Source organism: Mytilus galloprovincialis, chromosome 3 (genome assembly GCF_965363235.1).
Source record: "Mytilus galloprovincialis chromosome 3, xbMytGall1.hap1.1, whole genome shotgun sequence".
Taxonomy (NCBI): Eukaryota; Metazoa; Mollusca; class Bivalvia; order Mytilida; family Mytilidae; genus Mytilus; species Mytilus galloprovincialis.
Genome location: NC_134840.1, coordinates 64,877,675 through 64,895,571, shown reverse-complemented (window position 1 = coordinate 64,895,571; position 17,897 = coordinate 64,877,675). Strand labels below are relative to the sequence as shown.

General features: G+C 32.1%; 1 protein-coding gene and 1 long non-coding RNA gene across 2 annotated transcripts in view; one reads left to right on the top strand and one right to left on the bottom strand.

Annotated features, from left to right (window-relative positions):
* The window catches only part of LOC143068653 (uncharacterized), a 511,029-nt gene that overhangs the window by 430,531 nt on the left and 62,601 nt on the right, over window positions 1-17,897 (top strand). The window lies entirely within an intron of this gene.
* Window positions 121-12,388, bottom strand: LOC143069819 (uncharacterized). The gene is made up of 4 exons (XM_076244623.1): window positions 12,089-12,388; window positions 3,909-4,022; window positions 3,140-3,256; window positions 121-467 (listed from the first exon to the last, which is right to left on the bottom strand). The coding sequence occupies exons 1-4, from the start codon at window positions 12,264-12,266 to the stop codon at window positions 121-123; spliced, it is 756 nt and encodes a 251-aa protein (XP_076100738.1). The 5' UTR covers window positions 12,267-12,388.

Here is a 17,897-nt window from a genome sequence, read left to right as displayed (position 1 = left end):
ATGATAATAACACTGGATTAATTTGGTGTTTACATTAATTGCACTTTTCTGATCATGTCTTTTAAAAGTTACAGATAATTCAAATTTAACTTAATCACTCAGGAACTAAAAAAACCCAATTCAGCTTTTAATTTTGAATGAACTCAGAGAGAACTTCAATTTACCTGGATTTTGATGTTGAACAACAGGAGACTCTACCTCGGCTGCTGGTCCTTTACCAACTTTGTTTTCAGCACTGACACTACATACATAATGTTTGTCCAGCTTCAGATTCTTAATGGTATAGGAGGTGACAAATGATCTGCCTCGTCCAATCTTTTTCCAGTCATCAGAATCAACCATTTTCAGGGAAATATTGTACCCAGTAACCTTTGAATCGCCAATTGCCTTTGGCCTTGTCCATTCCAAAGTCAACTTGTCATTGGTCCTTGTCTTCACCTTCAAATTTGCAGGTGCTTGTGGTACCTCTTTTGTAAATGGAGATTAAATATTTAGTTGATTTCTTATCTTAAATTCAAACACATAAGTATGAAGCAGGGGAACTAGAGTCTCTAACAAGGTGGGCTTGCTCACCTGCATTTTCAACAATAGCAATTTTTGTTTAAAATTAGAGGCTAGCTCTCATGAGCCTGTGTTGCTTAAAATCTTCTGTGGTTTTGGAAATCATGTAAAATAAGGTTTAAATCTTAATAAATAGTATAAGATACCCTAATAACTAAATTAAAAAAGGTTATCCCACTAGTATCTCGACTTAGACAATACTTACTGAAGACCCCTTATCATTATTTAAATTAGTTTTCAAGTTATGACTACTTGAAATTGTTTTGATTTTTTTTAACAATTTTCCCTTACACCTCAATAATAAATCCCTATGTACTTTATTCGGATAGATTGTCATGTTAGTTGGATGGCATTGTGGCTTAGTTTTATTCTAATTGGCCCTGTAGATTAACTAGAGAATATTTTGGTAAAAGAAAAAAATACGAAATTTTTTTTAAAAATTCACTTTATAAAGCAATACAATTTAAGGGGTCAATTGAATATCTTGTCATATCAACATATTTTTAGATCTTATAAACATTATCTTTGTCTATAATAATACATTAGATAATAACCAAAAAACTGCTTAATTTCCTTAAAATTACAAATTCAGGGGCAGTTATATCCAACAAAATAAACTCATCATAGATACCAGGACTAAATTTTGAATAAACGCCAGACACACGTTTCGTCTACAAAAGACTCATCAGTGACGCTCTAATCCAAACAAGAGGCTCTCAAGAGCCTGAATCGCTCACCTTAAATTTTTTGCTTAAATCTTCCATCAATGATTGTTTTGGGTTTTCAATTTATATAAATGGTTCTTCGATTCTGTCATATCTTCTTCAAAAGCAAAAACAAGAGTGGACACACTGAAATGTCTCGTTTGTCTCGTGTTCATAATATAATTTATGATGAAAGTATAAAAAAACATTGTATACCCCAAGCATTACATTATTGCTGTTTACAGTTTATCTACATCTATAATAATATTCAAGATAATAACCAAAAACAGCAAAATTTCCTTAAAATTACCAATTCAGGGGCAGCAACCTAACAACGGGTTGTCCGATTCATCTGAAAATTTCAGGGGAGATATATCTTGACCTGATAAACAATTTTACCCCATGTCAGATTTGCTCTAAATGCTTTCAATTGGTTTTTGAGTTATAAGCTAAAAACTGCATTTTACCCCTATGTTCTATTTTTAGCCATGGCGGCCATGTTTTTTTTTATGAAATGGGAATTAAAACACAAACTTTATTCTAGATACCCTAGGAATCAATCAGATGAAGTTTGGTTTGAATTGGTTCAGTAGTTTCAGAGAAGAAGATCTTTGAATTAGTTTACGATGGATGGACGACGACGACGGACGGACGGACGGAAGACGACGGACGCCAAGTGATGGCAAAAGCTCACATTTCCTTTTGGAAAGGTGAGCTAAAAAGTTAAAAAGGCCAAATAAAGTAAAAAGTTGAAGAGCATTGAGGACCAAAATTCCCAAAAGTTTTGCCAAATACAGCCAAGGCAATCTATGCCTGAGGTAGAAAAGCCTTAGTATTTCAAAAATTCAAAATTCAAAACAAGGGGTTGTCTGATTAGTCTTAATTTTTCAGGGTTAATAGATCTTAATCTGATGATCATTTCTATCCCATGTCAGATTTGCTCTAAGTGCTTTAGTTTCAGAATTGTTTACAAAAAAATGCATTTTACTCCTATGTCAATTTTTTAGCCATGTCTGTCATCTTGGTTGGCAGGCTGGATCATCTAACACATTTTTTTACCAAGATACCTTAATGATGATTGTAACGGGGTGGGGGTAACCCCCATGGACTCTCCCTATATTATTTCATTTGATGTGTTTTATTGTTCCATACAAGAATATATATGGTTTATGGTTGGGGATATGGAACGTTTACAAGTTTTCAAACAACAGGGGACGGGGTGACCCCCTAGGGACATTTCTTTTCCTTTGTTTTATTGTCCCCTACAAGAATATATATGGTTTAGGGGTGGGGATCTGGACCGTTTACATTATAATAGCACATTCTCAAATTGAATGGGGTGGGGTGACCTCCAGGGACTTCCCTTTTATTTCATTAAATTTGTTTTATAGTCCCATTCAAGAATATATATGGTTTAAAGGTGGGGATTTGGACTGTTTACAAGTTAATAGCATATTCTCAAGTATTAAGGACGTGGGAATGATCCCCAGGGATTCCCCCTTTATTTCATGTGATTTGTTTTATTGTCCTATGATCATTTCTGAAGACTGTGTGTGTTTATCACTTAAAGTTTACAAGTTATATTCATTTGAAAATTTTCAAAAAAATAATCCCATAGGGTTCTATAGTATTCCCTCCCTTCTTTCGGCCTCCCAAAATACCTTAATAGACCCTAATGCACAAATTTGCTTTCTATCTTTCTATACGTAAAATAATATAGAGTAAAAAAAAGAAAAGATTTGAAAGCCACCATTGGTTGCAACTGACTGTTGAAACAATGTGACCATTAGTGCAGGTTTGACTGTATAGCTACATTCATCCCAAGCAGAATTTTCTAATCCTTTAAAAACACATTTTACTCAAATAGTTGTTACCTGCTATTGGTCGACTTGTTAAATTCCTTTTAAATTTATCACAATATAATACTTTATTTCCTCCTTTCTTATTCTTGAATGATGGTTGGCTAGGGCTGGCTTTCCCAATAGATTTCACTGTAAAACAAGAGTTTGTTGACACACAAATGTCTTTACTGATACAACTATTTTCAAAATAATAGGCAAAAATGCAAAAAGCTGATAATAAAAAAGTCATTTAGGACAATAACTTCAATAAAGGGCCAACTGACAATTTTGGGAATGTTCACTTATTTGTTTAAGATCTTGACTTTTTGATCATTTTGCCTATTAAGATTTGCTTTCTACATGTATATATTTCTATGATTCTTAAAAAAAAATATAAGACAAAAGGAATAAAAAAGTTATATTTTCATTTAAGATCAATAACTTCAGTTTATTTAGAAGCGACTTATTGAAAATAACAATAACTAAAAGGTACAAATTTTACTGAGTATGTTTTTCTACTGCTTATAAAAAATGAGAAAATTGTCCAACAGTAATGTGAGTTAATCAAGTCTTTTTTCTATATATTTTACATAACTTTATAATTTTCAAACATATCTATATCATGTAACATATGTCCTTTTTTCACTCTTCCCTATGAAAATTTTGATGTCTTTTTGATTGCACAATTTGATGGGTCATTACTGGTCCTTTATCTTGAACTAGCAGAGTGAATATGACTAGGCATATTCAAATATAACTTATTTAAGCCCATTTATTTAAATTTTCTCAATCATTTTTTTACCTGTTGTTGGTCTGCTAGTTAAATTCTTTTTGACTACATCACTATATAGCGCTTTATTTTCTTTCTTATCTTTGATAGATTGTTTGCTTGTTCTGGCTTTCTCAATAGCTTTCACTGTAAAAAAAAAGTTCTAAATTACCAGTATGGCCTGAATTTTGAACAATAATCATGATAATATGATAGATTAACTATAGTATAATGATAAACACCATTAAAATCAACAACCTGATGTTTGTTATACTTATGACATATGTTGAATTATTCATGGTTGTTATACTTATGACATATGTTGAATTGTTCAAGTTTGTTATACTTATGACATATGTGGAATTGTTCATGTTTGTTATACTTGTGACATATGTTGAATTGTTCATGTTTTTTATACTTATGACATATGTGGAATTGTTCCTGTTTGTTATACTTATGACATATGTGGAATTGTTCATGTTTGTTATACTTGTGACATATGTTGAATTGCTCATGTTTGTTATACTTATGACATTTGTTGAATTGTTCATGTGTGTTATACATATGTTCATTATGAGGTTGTTATACTTATAACTTATGTTCATATTTTTAAGGTTACCTATTTAACACTGTAATTAAATCTTTAAATATTGTTTTATTTGGTATAAATATTGATTCTGTTATCAGCAAATTAGCCCAACTTGTAACTACACATAGGTACATTCACTTAAAACAACCAGTTGATACATATAGTTTTGCACTGCACAACTGCCTGAAAACAAGAATGTGTCCAAAGTACACAGATGCCCCACTTGCACATTATTTACCATATTCAATGGACCATGAAATTGGGTAAAAATCTAATTTGGCATTAAAATTAGAAAGATCATACAATATATAGGTTCAGGTGTACTAAGTTTCAAGTTGATTGGACCTTTAAGCTTCATCAAAAACTACCTTGACAAAAAATTTTAACCTGAAGCAGGACAGGGACGAACGTAGGTTGGGAATAAAAGTATTCAACACAAAAAGTACACTTAAAAGACTATGTTATAGTGGGACAGTAGTAGGAACTCACACAAAAAATGGTTGAAAAATTTAAATAAGCAGTTTCAGAAAGATCATATTTATACTTACACAGATGCTAACAACAACATGGACAAGAGTTTGGACCATAACTTCCAAAATCAATCCAAAAATGTTTTGAACCATATATAAACTAGAGAATCTCAAGAGCCTGTGTGGCTCACCTGATTCTATACTTGGAATTTTCAAATAATATTAAAAATGTAAATAAAAAATTGTAACAGATACTTATAATGATGTTTTAGGCCAAATTTGATATAATATTGTTATGTTTGATCATTAGTTCTCTTAAAGAAGACATTTGTATGTAATTCCCATAGGATCCCATGTTAAAATAAGTCCCCCAATGGCGGCAATCTTGAATAATGGAACAGCTACAAAATAACAACACATTGTTTAGTACCTCATAAGGAACATTCATGATAAATTTTGTTTCATTCCATTCAGTGGTTCTTCAAAAGAAGACATTTATAGGGATCTATATTAAACTAGGTCCCCCAAAGAAGACATTTGTATGTAATTCCCATAGGATCCCATGTTAAAATAAGTCCCCAAATGGCGGCAATCTTGAATAATGGAACGGCTACAAAATAACAACAAATTGTTTAGTACCTCATAAGGAACATTCATGATAAATTTTGTTTCATTCCATTCAGTAGTTCTTCAAAAGAAGACATTTGTATGTATTTCCCATAGGGATCTATATTAAACTAGGTCCCCCCCCCCCCCTGGTGGCCATCTTGGATAACGGAAAAGCTACAAAATAACAACACTTGGTCAGCACCTCATAAGGAACATTCATGCCATGTTTGATTTCATTCCATTCAGTACATTTGTACGTATGTCCCATAGGGTCCTATGTTAAACTAAGTTGCTGCTTGTGGCCATCTTATATAATGGATCGGTTTCAAAGTCAGAACCAGGCCTCGACAATAACGCTTGTCCGATTGTCCGGTACCAGAGGGAAAAAAGGTCGGACAAGTAAAAGCTGGATCAAGCTTGTCCGTCGGGACAAGTACAATTATTCTGCAGAAAATAAATTTAATCCAACTTTGATGAACAAAGTAATTGATTATAAACAAAAACAAGAAAACAAATATTAATTTGACATGTTTCTGTATTCTGCTTATTCAAATGCAAAATCTTTTTCTTCAACATGTTTACTTGCAATCGATAATTTTTAACTGGTTCTTTGTCAGGTACTTTTTAACAGGTAAAAGGTATACTATTCTCAGAAAACAGTCTTACTGATCGGAATCAATGATGCGCTTTGTAGATAAGGTAACTTTACAGGACAGTTCGTCACCTCAAAAGATTCAGCTCCAATTGTTTAAGAGACAGTTTGGCACCGTAGGAGACATATTTAGTAGACATGATTGATAGACAGTTTGACAAGGCAGGAGACATTTCGGGACCAAGACAAATCAGTACTCATTTTGCTACCTTATTCTGTTCCTTATGATAAATACCATACCAGTAATTTTTTCACAAAAATATTTTTTTTTATTTACCATAAAATTCACAAAATCATATTTGATCATAAGTAGAAAAAAAACATTACTTGCAATATGGTGACCTATAGTTGTTAATTTCTGTGTCATTTGGTCTTTTGTAGAGAGTTGTCTCATTGGCAATTAGACCTTATGATGGCTTATCTTCTTTTTATTGATTGCATTTGAATAAACTTTTTTTTTAACTTAAAAAAACACCAAACAGAATAAAAATCCAATGAGTGTACAGGCCTATCAGATGGTGCCTCATGATTAGAGTCTGATGAGACTAGCATTGATGGAAACTAGAACCTAATTCCTGTGATATGACTAGCTTCGCAGTTGTACTTGACTCATATTTTTGAAAAGTATTTAAAAAAAAATACATCAAATTCTGTTATATTGTTTAAATTCGTTTTGTTCCTTTAATCAACTAAAAATGTAAAAAAGGTTATTTTTAATAGAAATTTTTTGGACAAGTAACAATTTCATTCGGGCAAGTAAATTTTGGTATGTGCTTGTCCTGCAGGACAAGTTGAATTTTTTTTTATTGTAGAGGCCTGAGAACACTGGGTCAACACCTCATAAGGAACATTCATGCTATGTTTGGTTTCATTCCATTTAGTGGTTCTCTAAAAGAAGACATTTGTAAGTATTTCCCATAGGGTACTAAGTTTAACTAAGTCCTCTGCTGGCAGCCATCTAATAGATGATGGATCTGCTACAAAGTAACAACACTAAGTAAGCATCTCATAAGGAACATTCATGCTGTTTGGTTTCATTCCTATCAGTGGTTCACTAAAAGAAGACATTTGTATGTATTTCCCATATATATATAGGGTCTTATGTTACACTAAGTCCCCTGTTGGTGGCCATCTTGGATGATGGATTGGTTACAAAGTAACAACACTTGGTAGGCATCTCATAAAGAACATTCATGCCATGTTTGGTTTCTTTCCATTCAGTGGTTCTCTAAAAGAAAACATTTGTATGTATTTCCCATAGGGTCCTATGTTAAACTTAGTCCCCTGCTGGCAGCCATCTTGGATTATGGATCAGCTACAAAGTAACAACACTTGGTCAACACCTCATAAGGATCATTGGTTCCATTTCATTCAGTGGTTCCCTAGAAGATGTTCAAAATGTGAAAAATTACGCCGACAATGACGAACGCCAAGTGATGAGAAAAGCTCACTTGGCCCTTTGAGCCAGGTGAGCTAAAAACAAAATTCCTAAACTTTGAATGAGAAAGTTAGAACATAATATAATATTTTTTTCCCATATTTTCAATGGAGATTTTTTTTTATTGATCAAGTCATGTGAGTAATAACTGGTATCAACATAGTGTAAGAAAATGATAATAACACTGGATTAATTTGGTGTTTACGTTAATTGCACTTTTCTGATCATGTCTTTTAAAAGTTACAGATAATTCAAATTTAACTTAATCACTCAGGAACTAAAAAAAACCAATTCAGCCTTTAATTTTGAATGAACTCAGACAGAACTTCAATTTACCTGGCTTTAGATGTTGAACAACAAGAGACTCTACCTCGGCTGCTGGTCCTTTACCAACTTCGTTTTCAGCACTGACACTACATACATAATGTTTGTCCAGCTTCAGATTCTTAATGGTATAGGAGGTGACAAATGATCTGCCTCGTCCAATCTTTTTCCAGTCATCAGAATCAACCATTTTCAGGGAAATATTGTACCCAGTAACCTTTGAATTGCCAATTGCCTTTGGCCTTGTCCATTCCAAAGTCAACTTGTCATTGGTCCTCGTCTTCACCTTCAAATTTTCAGGTGCTTGTGGTACCTCTGTTGTTCATGGAGATTAAATATTTAGTTGATTTCTTATTGTAAATTCAAACACATAAGTATATATGAAGCAGGGGAACTAGAGTCTCTAACAAGCTGGGCTTGCTCACCTGCATCTTCAACAATAGCAATTTTTGTATAAAACTAGAGGCTAGCTCTCATGAGCCTGTGTCGCTTAAATGAATCTTCTGTGGTTTTGAAAATCATGTAAAATAAGGTTTAAATCATAATAAATAGTATAAGATACCCATATAATGATATCCATTAAATTTAAAAAGGTTATCCCACTAGTATCTCGACTTAGACAATACTTACTGTAGACCCCTTATCATTATTTAAATTAGTTTTCAAGTTATGACCATTTGAAATTGTTGGGTTTTTTTTAACAATTTTCTCTTACACTTCAATAGTTAATCCCTATGTACTTTATTCAGACATGATTGCCATGTTAGTTGGATGGCATTGTGGCTTAGTTTTATTCTACTTGGCCCCGTAGATTAACTGGAGAAATTTACGAAAAAAATCACTTTAAAAGGCAATATCAATTTAAGGGGTCATTTCAATATCTTTGTCATATAAACCTGTTTTTAGATCTTATATACATTATCTTTGTCTATAATAATACATTAGATTATAACAAAAAAACTGCTAAATTTCCTTAAAATTACAAATTCAGGGACAGTTATCCAACAACCGGTTGTCTGATTAGTCTTAAGTTTTCAGGACTAATTGATCTTAATCTGATGACCATTTCTATCCCATGTCAGATTTGCTCTAAGTGCTTTAGTTTCAGAACTGTTTACAAAAAGATGCATTTTACTCCTATGTCCTTTTTTTAGCCATGTCTGTCATCTTGATTGGCAGGCGGGATCATCTAATACATTTTTTTCCAAGATACCTTAATGATGATTGTAACCACGTCAGCTTAATTTTGTCTCAGTAGTTTTAGAGGAAAAGATTTTGATAAAAGTTTATTTACAAGTATATGACAGATGCAAAGTGATGAGAAAAGCTTGATTACAGCCCATTTAGGTATTTGACGGACACTGGTGCACTTTTAAAGGGAAGATGTCATGAGCTAAATCTTTAAAGGGAAAAAGCTCCAATATCAGTAGACTAAATATTTCATCCATGATGGTCTATTTGTAGATGCTGATCATAAATATAATGTTTTCAAAATAAAATAGGAAATATATGTAAACAGCTGAAAAAAAATAGTCATTTAAGGGCAATCAATTCAATACGGGGTCAACTGACGATTTTTGCCATGTTGACTCATTTGCCTTAGATCTTGACTCTTTGATGTTTTGTCTATTTAAATTTGCTTTCTATCTTTCTATACGTAAAATAATATAGAGTAAAAAAAAGAAAAGATTTGAAAGCCACCATTGGTTGCAATTGACTGTTGAAAAAAGGTGACCATTAGTGCAGGTTTGACTGTATAGCTACATTCATTCCAAGCAGAATTTTCTAATCCTTTAAAAACACATTTTACTCAAATAGTTGTTACCTGCTATTGGTCGACTTGTTAAATTCCTTTTAGATTTATCACAATATAATACTTTATTTCCTCCTTTCTTATTCTTGAATGATGGTTGGCTAGGGCTGGCTTTCCAAACAAATTTCAATGTAAAACAAGAGTTTGTTGACACACAAATGTCTTCACTGATACAACTATTTTCAAAATAATAGGCAAAAATGCAAAAAGCTGATAATAAAAAAGTCATTTAGGACAATAACTTCAATAAAGGGCCAACTGACAATTTTGGGAATGTTCACTTATTTGTTTTAGATCTTGACTTTTTGATCATTTTGTCTATTAACATTTGCTTTCTACATGTATATATTTCTATGATTCTTAAAAAAAAAATATAAGACAAAGGAATAAAAAAGATATATTTTCATTTAAGATCAATAACTTCAGTTTATTTAGAAGCAACTTATTGAAAATAACAATAACTAAACGGTACAAATTTTACTGAGAATGTTTTTCTACTGCTTATAAAAAATGAGAAAATTGTCCAACAGTAATGTGAGTTAATCAAGTCTTTTTTCTATATATTTTACATAACTTTATAATTTTCAGACATATCTATATCATGTAACATATGTCCTTTTTTCACTCTTCCCTATGAAAATTTTGATGTCTTTTTGATTGCAAAATTTGATGGGTCATTACTGGTCCTTTATCTTGAACTAGCAGAGTGAATATGACTAGACATATTCAAATATAACTTATTTAAGCCCATTTATTTAAATTTTCTCAATCATTTTTTACCTGTTGTTGGTCTGCTAGTTAAATTCTTTTTGACTACATCACTATATAGCGCTTCATTTTCTTTCTTATCTTTGATAGATTGTTTGCTTGTTCTGGCTTTCTCAATAGCTTTCACTGTAAAAAAAAGTTCTAAATTACCAGTATGGCCTGAATTTTGAACAATAATCATAATAATATGATAGATTAACTATAGTATAATGATAAACACCCTTAAAATCAACAACCTGATGTTTGTTATACTTATGACATATGTTGAATTGCTCATGTTTGTTATACTAAATTATGACATATGTTGAATTATTCAAGTTTGTTATACTTATGACATATGTGGAGTTGTTCATGTTTGTTATACTTGTGACATATGTTGAATTGCTCATGTTTGTTATACTTATGACATTTGTTGAATTGTTCATGTTTGTTATACATATGTTCATTATGAGGTTGTTATACTTATAACTTATGTTCATATTTTTAAGGTTACCTATTTAACACTGTAATTAAATCTTTAAATATTGTTTTATTTGGTATAAATATTGATTCTGTTATCAGCAAATTAGCCCAACTTGTAACTACACAAAGGTACATTCACCTTAAAACAACCAGTTGATACATATAGTTTTGCACTGCACAACTGCCTGAAAACAAGAATGTGTCCAAAGTACACAGATGCCCCACTCACACATTATTTTCCATATTCAATGGACCATGAATTTGGGTAAAAATCTAATTTGGCATTAAAATTAGAAAGATCATACCATATAAAGGTAACATGTTAACCAAGTTTTGAGGTTGATTGAATCATCAAAAACTACCTTGACCAAAACTTTAACCTGAAACTGCCACTTTCATTTTATATGTTCAGTGGACCGTGAAATTGGAGTCAAAAGTCTAATTTGGCTTAAAAATTAGAAAGATCATATCATAAGCAACAAGTGTACTAAGTTTCAAGTTGATTGGACTTCAGCTTCATAAAAAACCAAAAAATACCTTGACCAAAAACTTTGGAGACGAACGTAGGTGGGGCATCAAAGTTTTCAACACAAAAAGTACACAGAAAAGAGCTATGTTATAGTTGGACAGTAGTAGAAACTCACACAAAAAATAGCTGAAAAAATTTAAATTAGCAGTTTCAGTAAGATTGTATTTATACTTACATACAGGTTATTTTCTGGAAACTATAAAAATGCTTATTTTGGCCCTTTTTTGGCCCTTTATACATAAGCTGTTCGAACCAAAACCCCATCAATAAATCCTACCCTTCCTTTTATGATTTCAAATCTAACTAATTTTAAAATTTCATATATTTCTATTTTCTTATACTTAAGTTATTATCAAGAAACCAATGGTCATATAACTAAATAATAATCGGACACCAATGCTCACAATGACGTGGACATGAGTTTGGACCATAACTTCCAAAATCAATCCAAAAATGTTTTGAACCATATATAAAATAAATTTAACTTAATCACTCAGGAACTAAAAAAAACCAATTCAGCCTTTAATTTTGAATGAACTCAGACAGAACTTTAATTTACCTGGCTTTTGATGTTGAACAACAGGAGACTCTACCTCGGCTGCTGGTCCTTTACCAACTTTGTTTTCAGCACTGACACTACATACATAATGTTTGTCCAGCTTCAAATTTTTAATGGTATAGGAGGTGACAAATGATCTGGCTCGTCCAATCTTTTTCCAGTCATCAGAATCAACCATTTTCAGGAAAATATTGTACCCAGTAACCTTTGAACCGCGAATTTCCTTTGACCTTGTCCATTCCAAAGTCAACTTGTCATTGGTCCTCGTCTTCACCTTCAAATTTTCAGGTGCTTGTGGTACCTCTGTTGTAAATGGAGATTAAATATTTAGTTGATTTCTTATCTTAAATTCAAACACATAAGTATGAAGCAGGGGAACTAGAGTCTCTAACAAGCTGGGCTTGCTCACCTGCATCTTCAACAATAGCAATTTTTGTTTAAAATTAGAGGCTAGCTCTCATGAGCCAGTGTCGTTAAATGAATCTTCTGTGGTGTAGAAAATCATGTAAAATAAGGTTTAAATCATAATAAATAGTATAAGATACCCTAATAATTAAATTTAAAAAGGTTATCCCACTATATATATAGCTAGTATCTCGACTTAGACAATACTTACTGAAGACCCCTTATCATTATTTAAATTAGTTTTCAAGTTATGACCATTTGAAATTGTTGGGTTTTTTTTAACAATTTTCCCTTACACTTCAATAGTTAATCCCTATGTACTTTATTCAGACATGATTGCCATGTTAGTTGGATGGCATTGTGGCTTAGTTTAATTCTAATTGGCCCGTAGATTAATTAACTGCTGGAAAATATTTTTTTTAAAGAAAAGTTTACAAAAAAAAATCGTTAAAAATTTACATTAAAAGGCAATACCATATCCCATGTCAGATTTGCTCTACATGCTTTAGTTTCAGAATTGTTTACAAAAAGCTGCATTTTACTCCTATGTCCTTTTTTTAGCCATGTCTGTCATCTTGATTGGCAGGCGGGATCATCTAACACATTTTTTTACCAAGATACCTTAATGATGATTGTGGCCAAGTCGGCTTAATTTTGTCTCAGTAGTTTTAGAGGAAAAGATTTTTATAAAAGTTTTATTATAAGTATATGACAATGGACTATGAGGAGGGACAATGGCAGATGCCAAGTGATGAGAAAAGCTCACATTGAAAGTGAAACAAAGGCAAACCATTTTATTGACAGATTTGATCCACAAAAATCATTCTTATAGTAAAAACAATGATAAACATTTACTTTTCATATATAATATGAATTAAGGGGGTTCACAGGTCTAAGTCAATTTTTTTTTCTTAATATAGGATTTCACTATACATTGTTTTTTCCTATAAATGAACTTTATCTTATACCTTTCAATTATGCTCAAAATCTGCCTTTGAAAGAAGCCTACATTTTTGTAAAAGTACTTTATTCTGTTGAAGTAATAGGAGAAAAAATTCATGCATTTGTATGACTTAATATTTCCAGCATTGATGATCTTCACTCAAAAACTAACCTGCACATTTAGATTTAAGAAATCTGTCACCAGGTGGAAAATTTCCCTACAAAAAAAATCAATTGTGTTTTTTGTTAAAATTTATATTCATTTCTCAGCAAACAAAAACAATAATACCTCATTTAAGAGGGTTGTACACTAAAAGCTACATAACTTGTCTTATCTGAGGCTCCAACATAGATAAGTAGCATTTTAAATAACTATAGAGGCTCTGAGGAGTCTGTGTTAAGATATTTTTTTACAATTAATGCATGAAATACTGCAACCATTATACTTTTGGATTTCAATGTTGATTTATGATTTATTTGATGAACATTATTGCTGTTTACAGTTCATCTCAATCTATAATTATATTCAAGATAGTTACCACCAGACTGAACATGCTGAAATGTCCCTCTTTCTTTACTAATCATTGATATTATGTTGATAGTCCTAAGTATAAAGCTTTACCACAACTGTAACATAAACTATAAAATTGACCAATGAACCACCAAAATGAGGTCAAGGTCAGATGATCCATGCCAGGCAGACATGTACAGCTAACAATACTTCCATAAAACAAATAAAGTTGACCTTATGCTTATAGTTAAAGAGAAATAGACCAAAACAGAAAAACTAAACACTGAGAAATGAACTGTTAAAATGAGGTCAAGGTCAAAATTAACCTTTGCGACAGACATATAGATCATAACATATATCCATACACCAAAGATAGTTGACCTATTGCATATAGTATTAGAAAAAAAAGACCATAACTCAAAAAGTTTTTAACTTAACTTTGACCACTGAACCATGAAAATGAGGTCAAGGTCAGATGACACCTGCCAGCAAGACATGTTCACCTTACAATCATTCTATACACCAAATATAGTAGACCTATTGCTTATAGTATCTGAGATATGGACTTGACCACCAAAACTTGACCTTGTTCACTGATCCGTGAAAAGAGGGTGAGGTCAAGTGAAAACTGTCTGACGGGCATGAGAACCTAGCAAGGTATGCACATACCAAATATATTTAGCCTATAACTTATAATAATAGAGAATTTAACATTTAAAAAAATCTTAACTTTTTATTCAAGTAGTCACTGAACCATGAAATAAAGTCAAGGACAGTGGACATGTGACTGACAGAAACTTTGAAAAAATGTGGCATATATATATACAAAGTATGAAGCATCCAGGTCTTCCACCTTCTAAAATAACATAAAATAAACAACAACAACAACAACAACAACAACAACTCTTTATTTTTTATTTTTTTTTTTTTTTTTACATCATATATCAAGGCTTTGTAGTTTTATCCAGGTTGTCTGATAACATTTTTGACATAATATAGGTTTTTGTCACAAAATAAATGTGGTCAAAGATCTAACAAATCTAAAATTTTGAAAACTAGAGACTCTGAGCCTATGTTGCTCAACTTGGGCTGGTGCATATCAAACAAAGGACATAGATGGATTCATGACAAAATTGTGTTTTGGTGATGGTGATGTGTTTGTAGATCTTATTTGACGGAACTTTCTTGCTGCTTACAATTATCTCTATCATTAATCAACTTGGCCTAGTAGTTTTAGTGGAAAATATTTTGAAAAATTTACAGAATTTATGAAAATTGTTAAAAATAGACTATAAAGGGCAATAACTCCTTAAGGTGAGAGGTAAATGAACGCCTCTAGCGGAAAACAGTAAAATCGGCGTTTGTTGCTATGGGAGTTATCTCCCATACACCAGAATAAATATTTTCAAGATGTCGGAATATATTCCGCTTCGTCGGAATAATGGTCAATATGGTGGAAGAGTATTGAATGCATCTCATCAAAATATAGCTAAAATTGAAGAATGTAAAATGAAATATCTTGTAACAGTGCTTTCCACCCATGAAAATGAAAGAAACTTGGCATGTCGTGATGGCCGAAGAGCAACTGAGTTGGGTTTACTAATACTAGCTGACCAACTTAAAGCTTGCATTTAAATTATGTTTCTACAAAACTGTTTAAAGTACAAAGAATGGGTCTCGGAACTATTTTGTCTATACCTTGAGGTAACTGTCCATACATGAACTTACAATAAGCCGGTAATCGGCAAAGACTGATCATGACTTTAAAAATCGGGAATGTTGTCGTTGAACATGACGTACAAAATGTATAGTAAATTCATAAGAATATCATTAACTCCCACAGAAATAAATTAAAGCTTACACTATATATTGTCATTTTGTTTATTGAAATTCCATAGCAAACTTTGTCACGGACTTTAATACATTCAGTCATTTGCATTCAACATGTTCAAGAAATAAATTTTCCCAAACTGACAACTGTCAACGTGAGTGAAAACTGCTAGGACATATTCAATCCTTGACACACACAAAAAAGAGGTTAATACTAATTATTCTAAATTTGATATTCCTGTTATAACTGATATAACCATTTTCTAATATAAATATAAACATAAACCTTTCTTAACAGTGCTTTCTTTCACGTCCGCAATATGGTCTATAAATAGAATTTGAAAATGAAAGTACTAGTGCTATTTTAAAACAAATAATTTATAGTAAAACAAATATTGAAAAGCAAAAGAGTTTAATTGCTTTCTGTGTGACATAAAATTTTTAAAATATCATTTCGGAGTTACTTCAGACGGGTAAGCAAGAGAGAGTGACAATAAACTTGAACGATAATCCAAATGTGTAATGGTGATGGGGCCTTCCGCATGAACAAACGGAAACTCCGAAGTAAAACTGTCTTTCAAAATGAACGAAAATTTAAAAGAAATGAATACACTTTTCAGTCAATTTGTAATGAATTGAATGGAACATTGTGAATTACAAGCTAATCCTGCATTAAAAAGCGGCAAGGGAATAATATAGATCCGCTGATTGAAAATTACGGCTTTACCGCCACTTCAAAAATAAAATAATTAGCAAAGTATATATTATACTGAAGATGTAGAAATTTCTGCTTGCACCAATCAATTCATTTTAAAATGCGCAAAATTTCGGAAATACAGTTATTTCGATTTCAGTTGATACTGTTTATATACATGTGCAAATGCTGCTATAAAAATTTAGAATAAGAGTTTTTATTTTTGCTTTACGTATTTCTTCTCAATTTTGCAAAACTTGCAAAAAAAATCTAAAGTACGATCAGGAATATTGTCGGCATAAATTACGATGTCCATAATGCTGTTGGCAATTTCCAATCTCTGCAACACCCAACGCATACCCTCGAAGACGGTTCTTCAAAATCACACGCAGCTTTTCTATTCAGTACATTGATAGCTTGATCATTACAGCTCACAAAATGAAGACTGGATACATTTATCTGAACGTCATATAAAGTGTGTTCAAAGTCTATGTTGAACAATTTAAAACAACACATAGCTGAGTGGGGGATGGAGCAGATTGGTATCCCGAGAAATTATTTTCAACCGCGGCGAAGCCGAATAACCAAAAAAAAAAAAGATAAATAAGTTGGAATTTATATACATTTGTTTTTAGATATTTACATCTATGCACTGTCCGCACTATAATAATGGAACAAAACCAATGATGGAGAGAAAAAAGCAGGAATAATAGGCAACAAACTTTGAACTATTCTTTTTGTTGGTCTCTTGCCTATAATTTACATTTATCCCATTATCTCCTTTCGTGTCATATTTAACACACTACTTAAGTTTGCAAATGACCAGTACTGGATCGAAGTATGCGTTCATGTTTATATATATCACGGTGGTGTTCTCGTGTCATTGAACCATAATTTTATATATTTTATATGCATGAACTCCTGCAACTATCGGAGGATTAAAAGTTAAATATTGTGATTTTTTTTATGCACACGCCGTATAGAGGAGGGGACATTACTTTTAACACTTGTTTGTCTGTCCGTCCATCGTATCGTCCAAAATTGGTTTCCATTCTCTAACTTTAGTTTGCCTCAACCAAATGTTAGAAGACTTATACACAATACTGATTACCAAAAAAAAAATCACAGATCTAGTTTAAATTTTGGTGGCGTACGTCACTTTTAAAGTTTGTTTTTTTTAGAAATATCACTCTATAGCATCATATGCAAGTGGGCACATCATTTGTGTCCCATGGACACATTTCCCCATTTATTTACCATTGTTGGTCTTTTGGCTGTTTTTCGTTTTTTTCACATGACCTTGTCAGACATGTTTTCGGCTTATAAGTTTCAATTTCCCAATGCGCGGTATATTTCGCCTCCACTGATATTGTGAAGTAGAAAAATTGTGGTCATATATGTGAGCATTGAATGTATAATCGTCACTC

Excerpts from the sequence above, each read along its gene's own strand:
- LOC143069819 (XM_076244623.1), bottom strand. The coding sequence starts at position 12,266 with ATGGTTGATTCTGATGACTGGAAAAAGATTGGACGAGCCAGATCATTT. Across the intron at positions 3,257-3,908 it reads AACTAGCAGACCAACAACAG|TGAAATCTATTGGGAAAGCC; the intron begins GTAAAAAAATGA and ends CTTGTTTTACAG. Across the intron at positions 468-3,139 it reads AACAAGTCGACCAATAGCAG|AGGTACCACAAGCACCTGCA; the intron begins GTAACAACTATT and ends CATTTACAAAAG.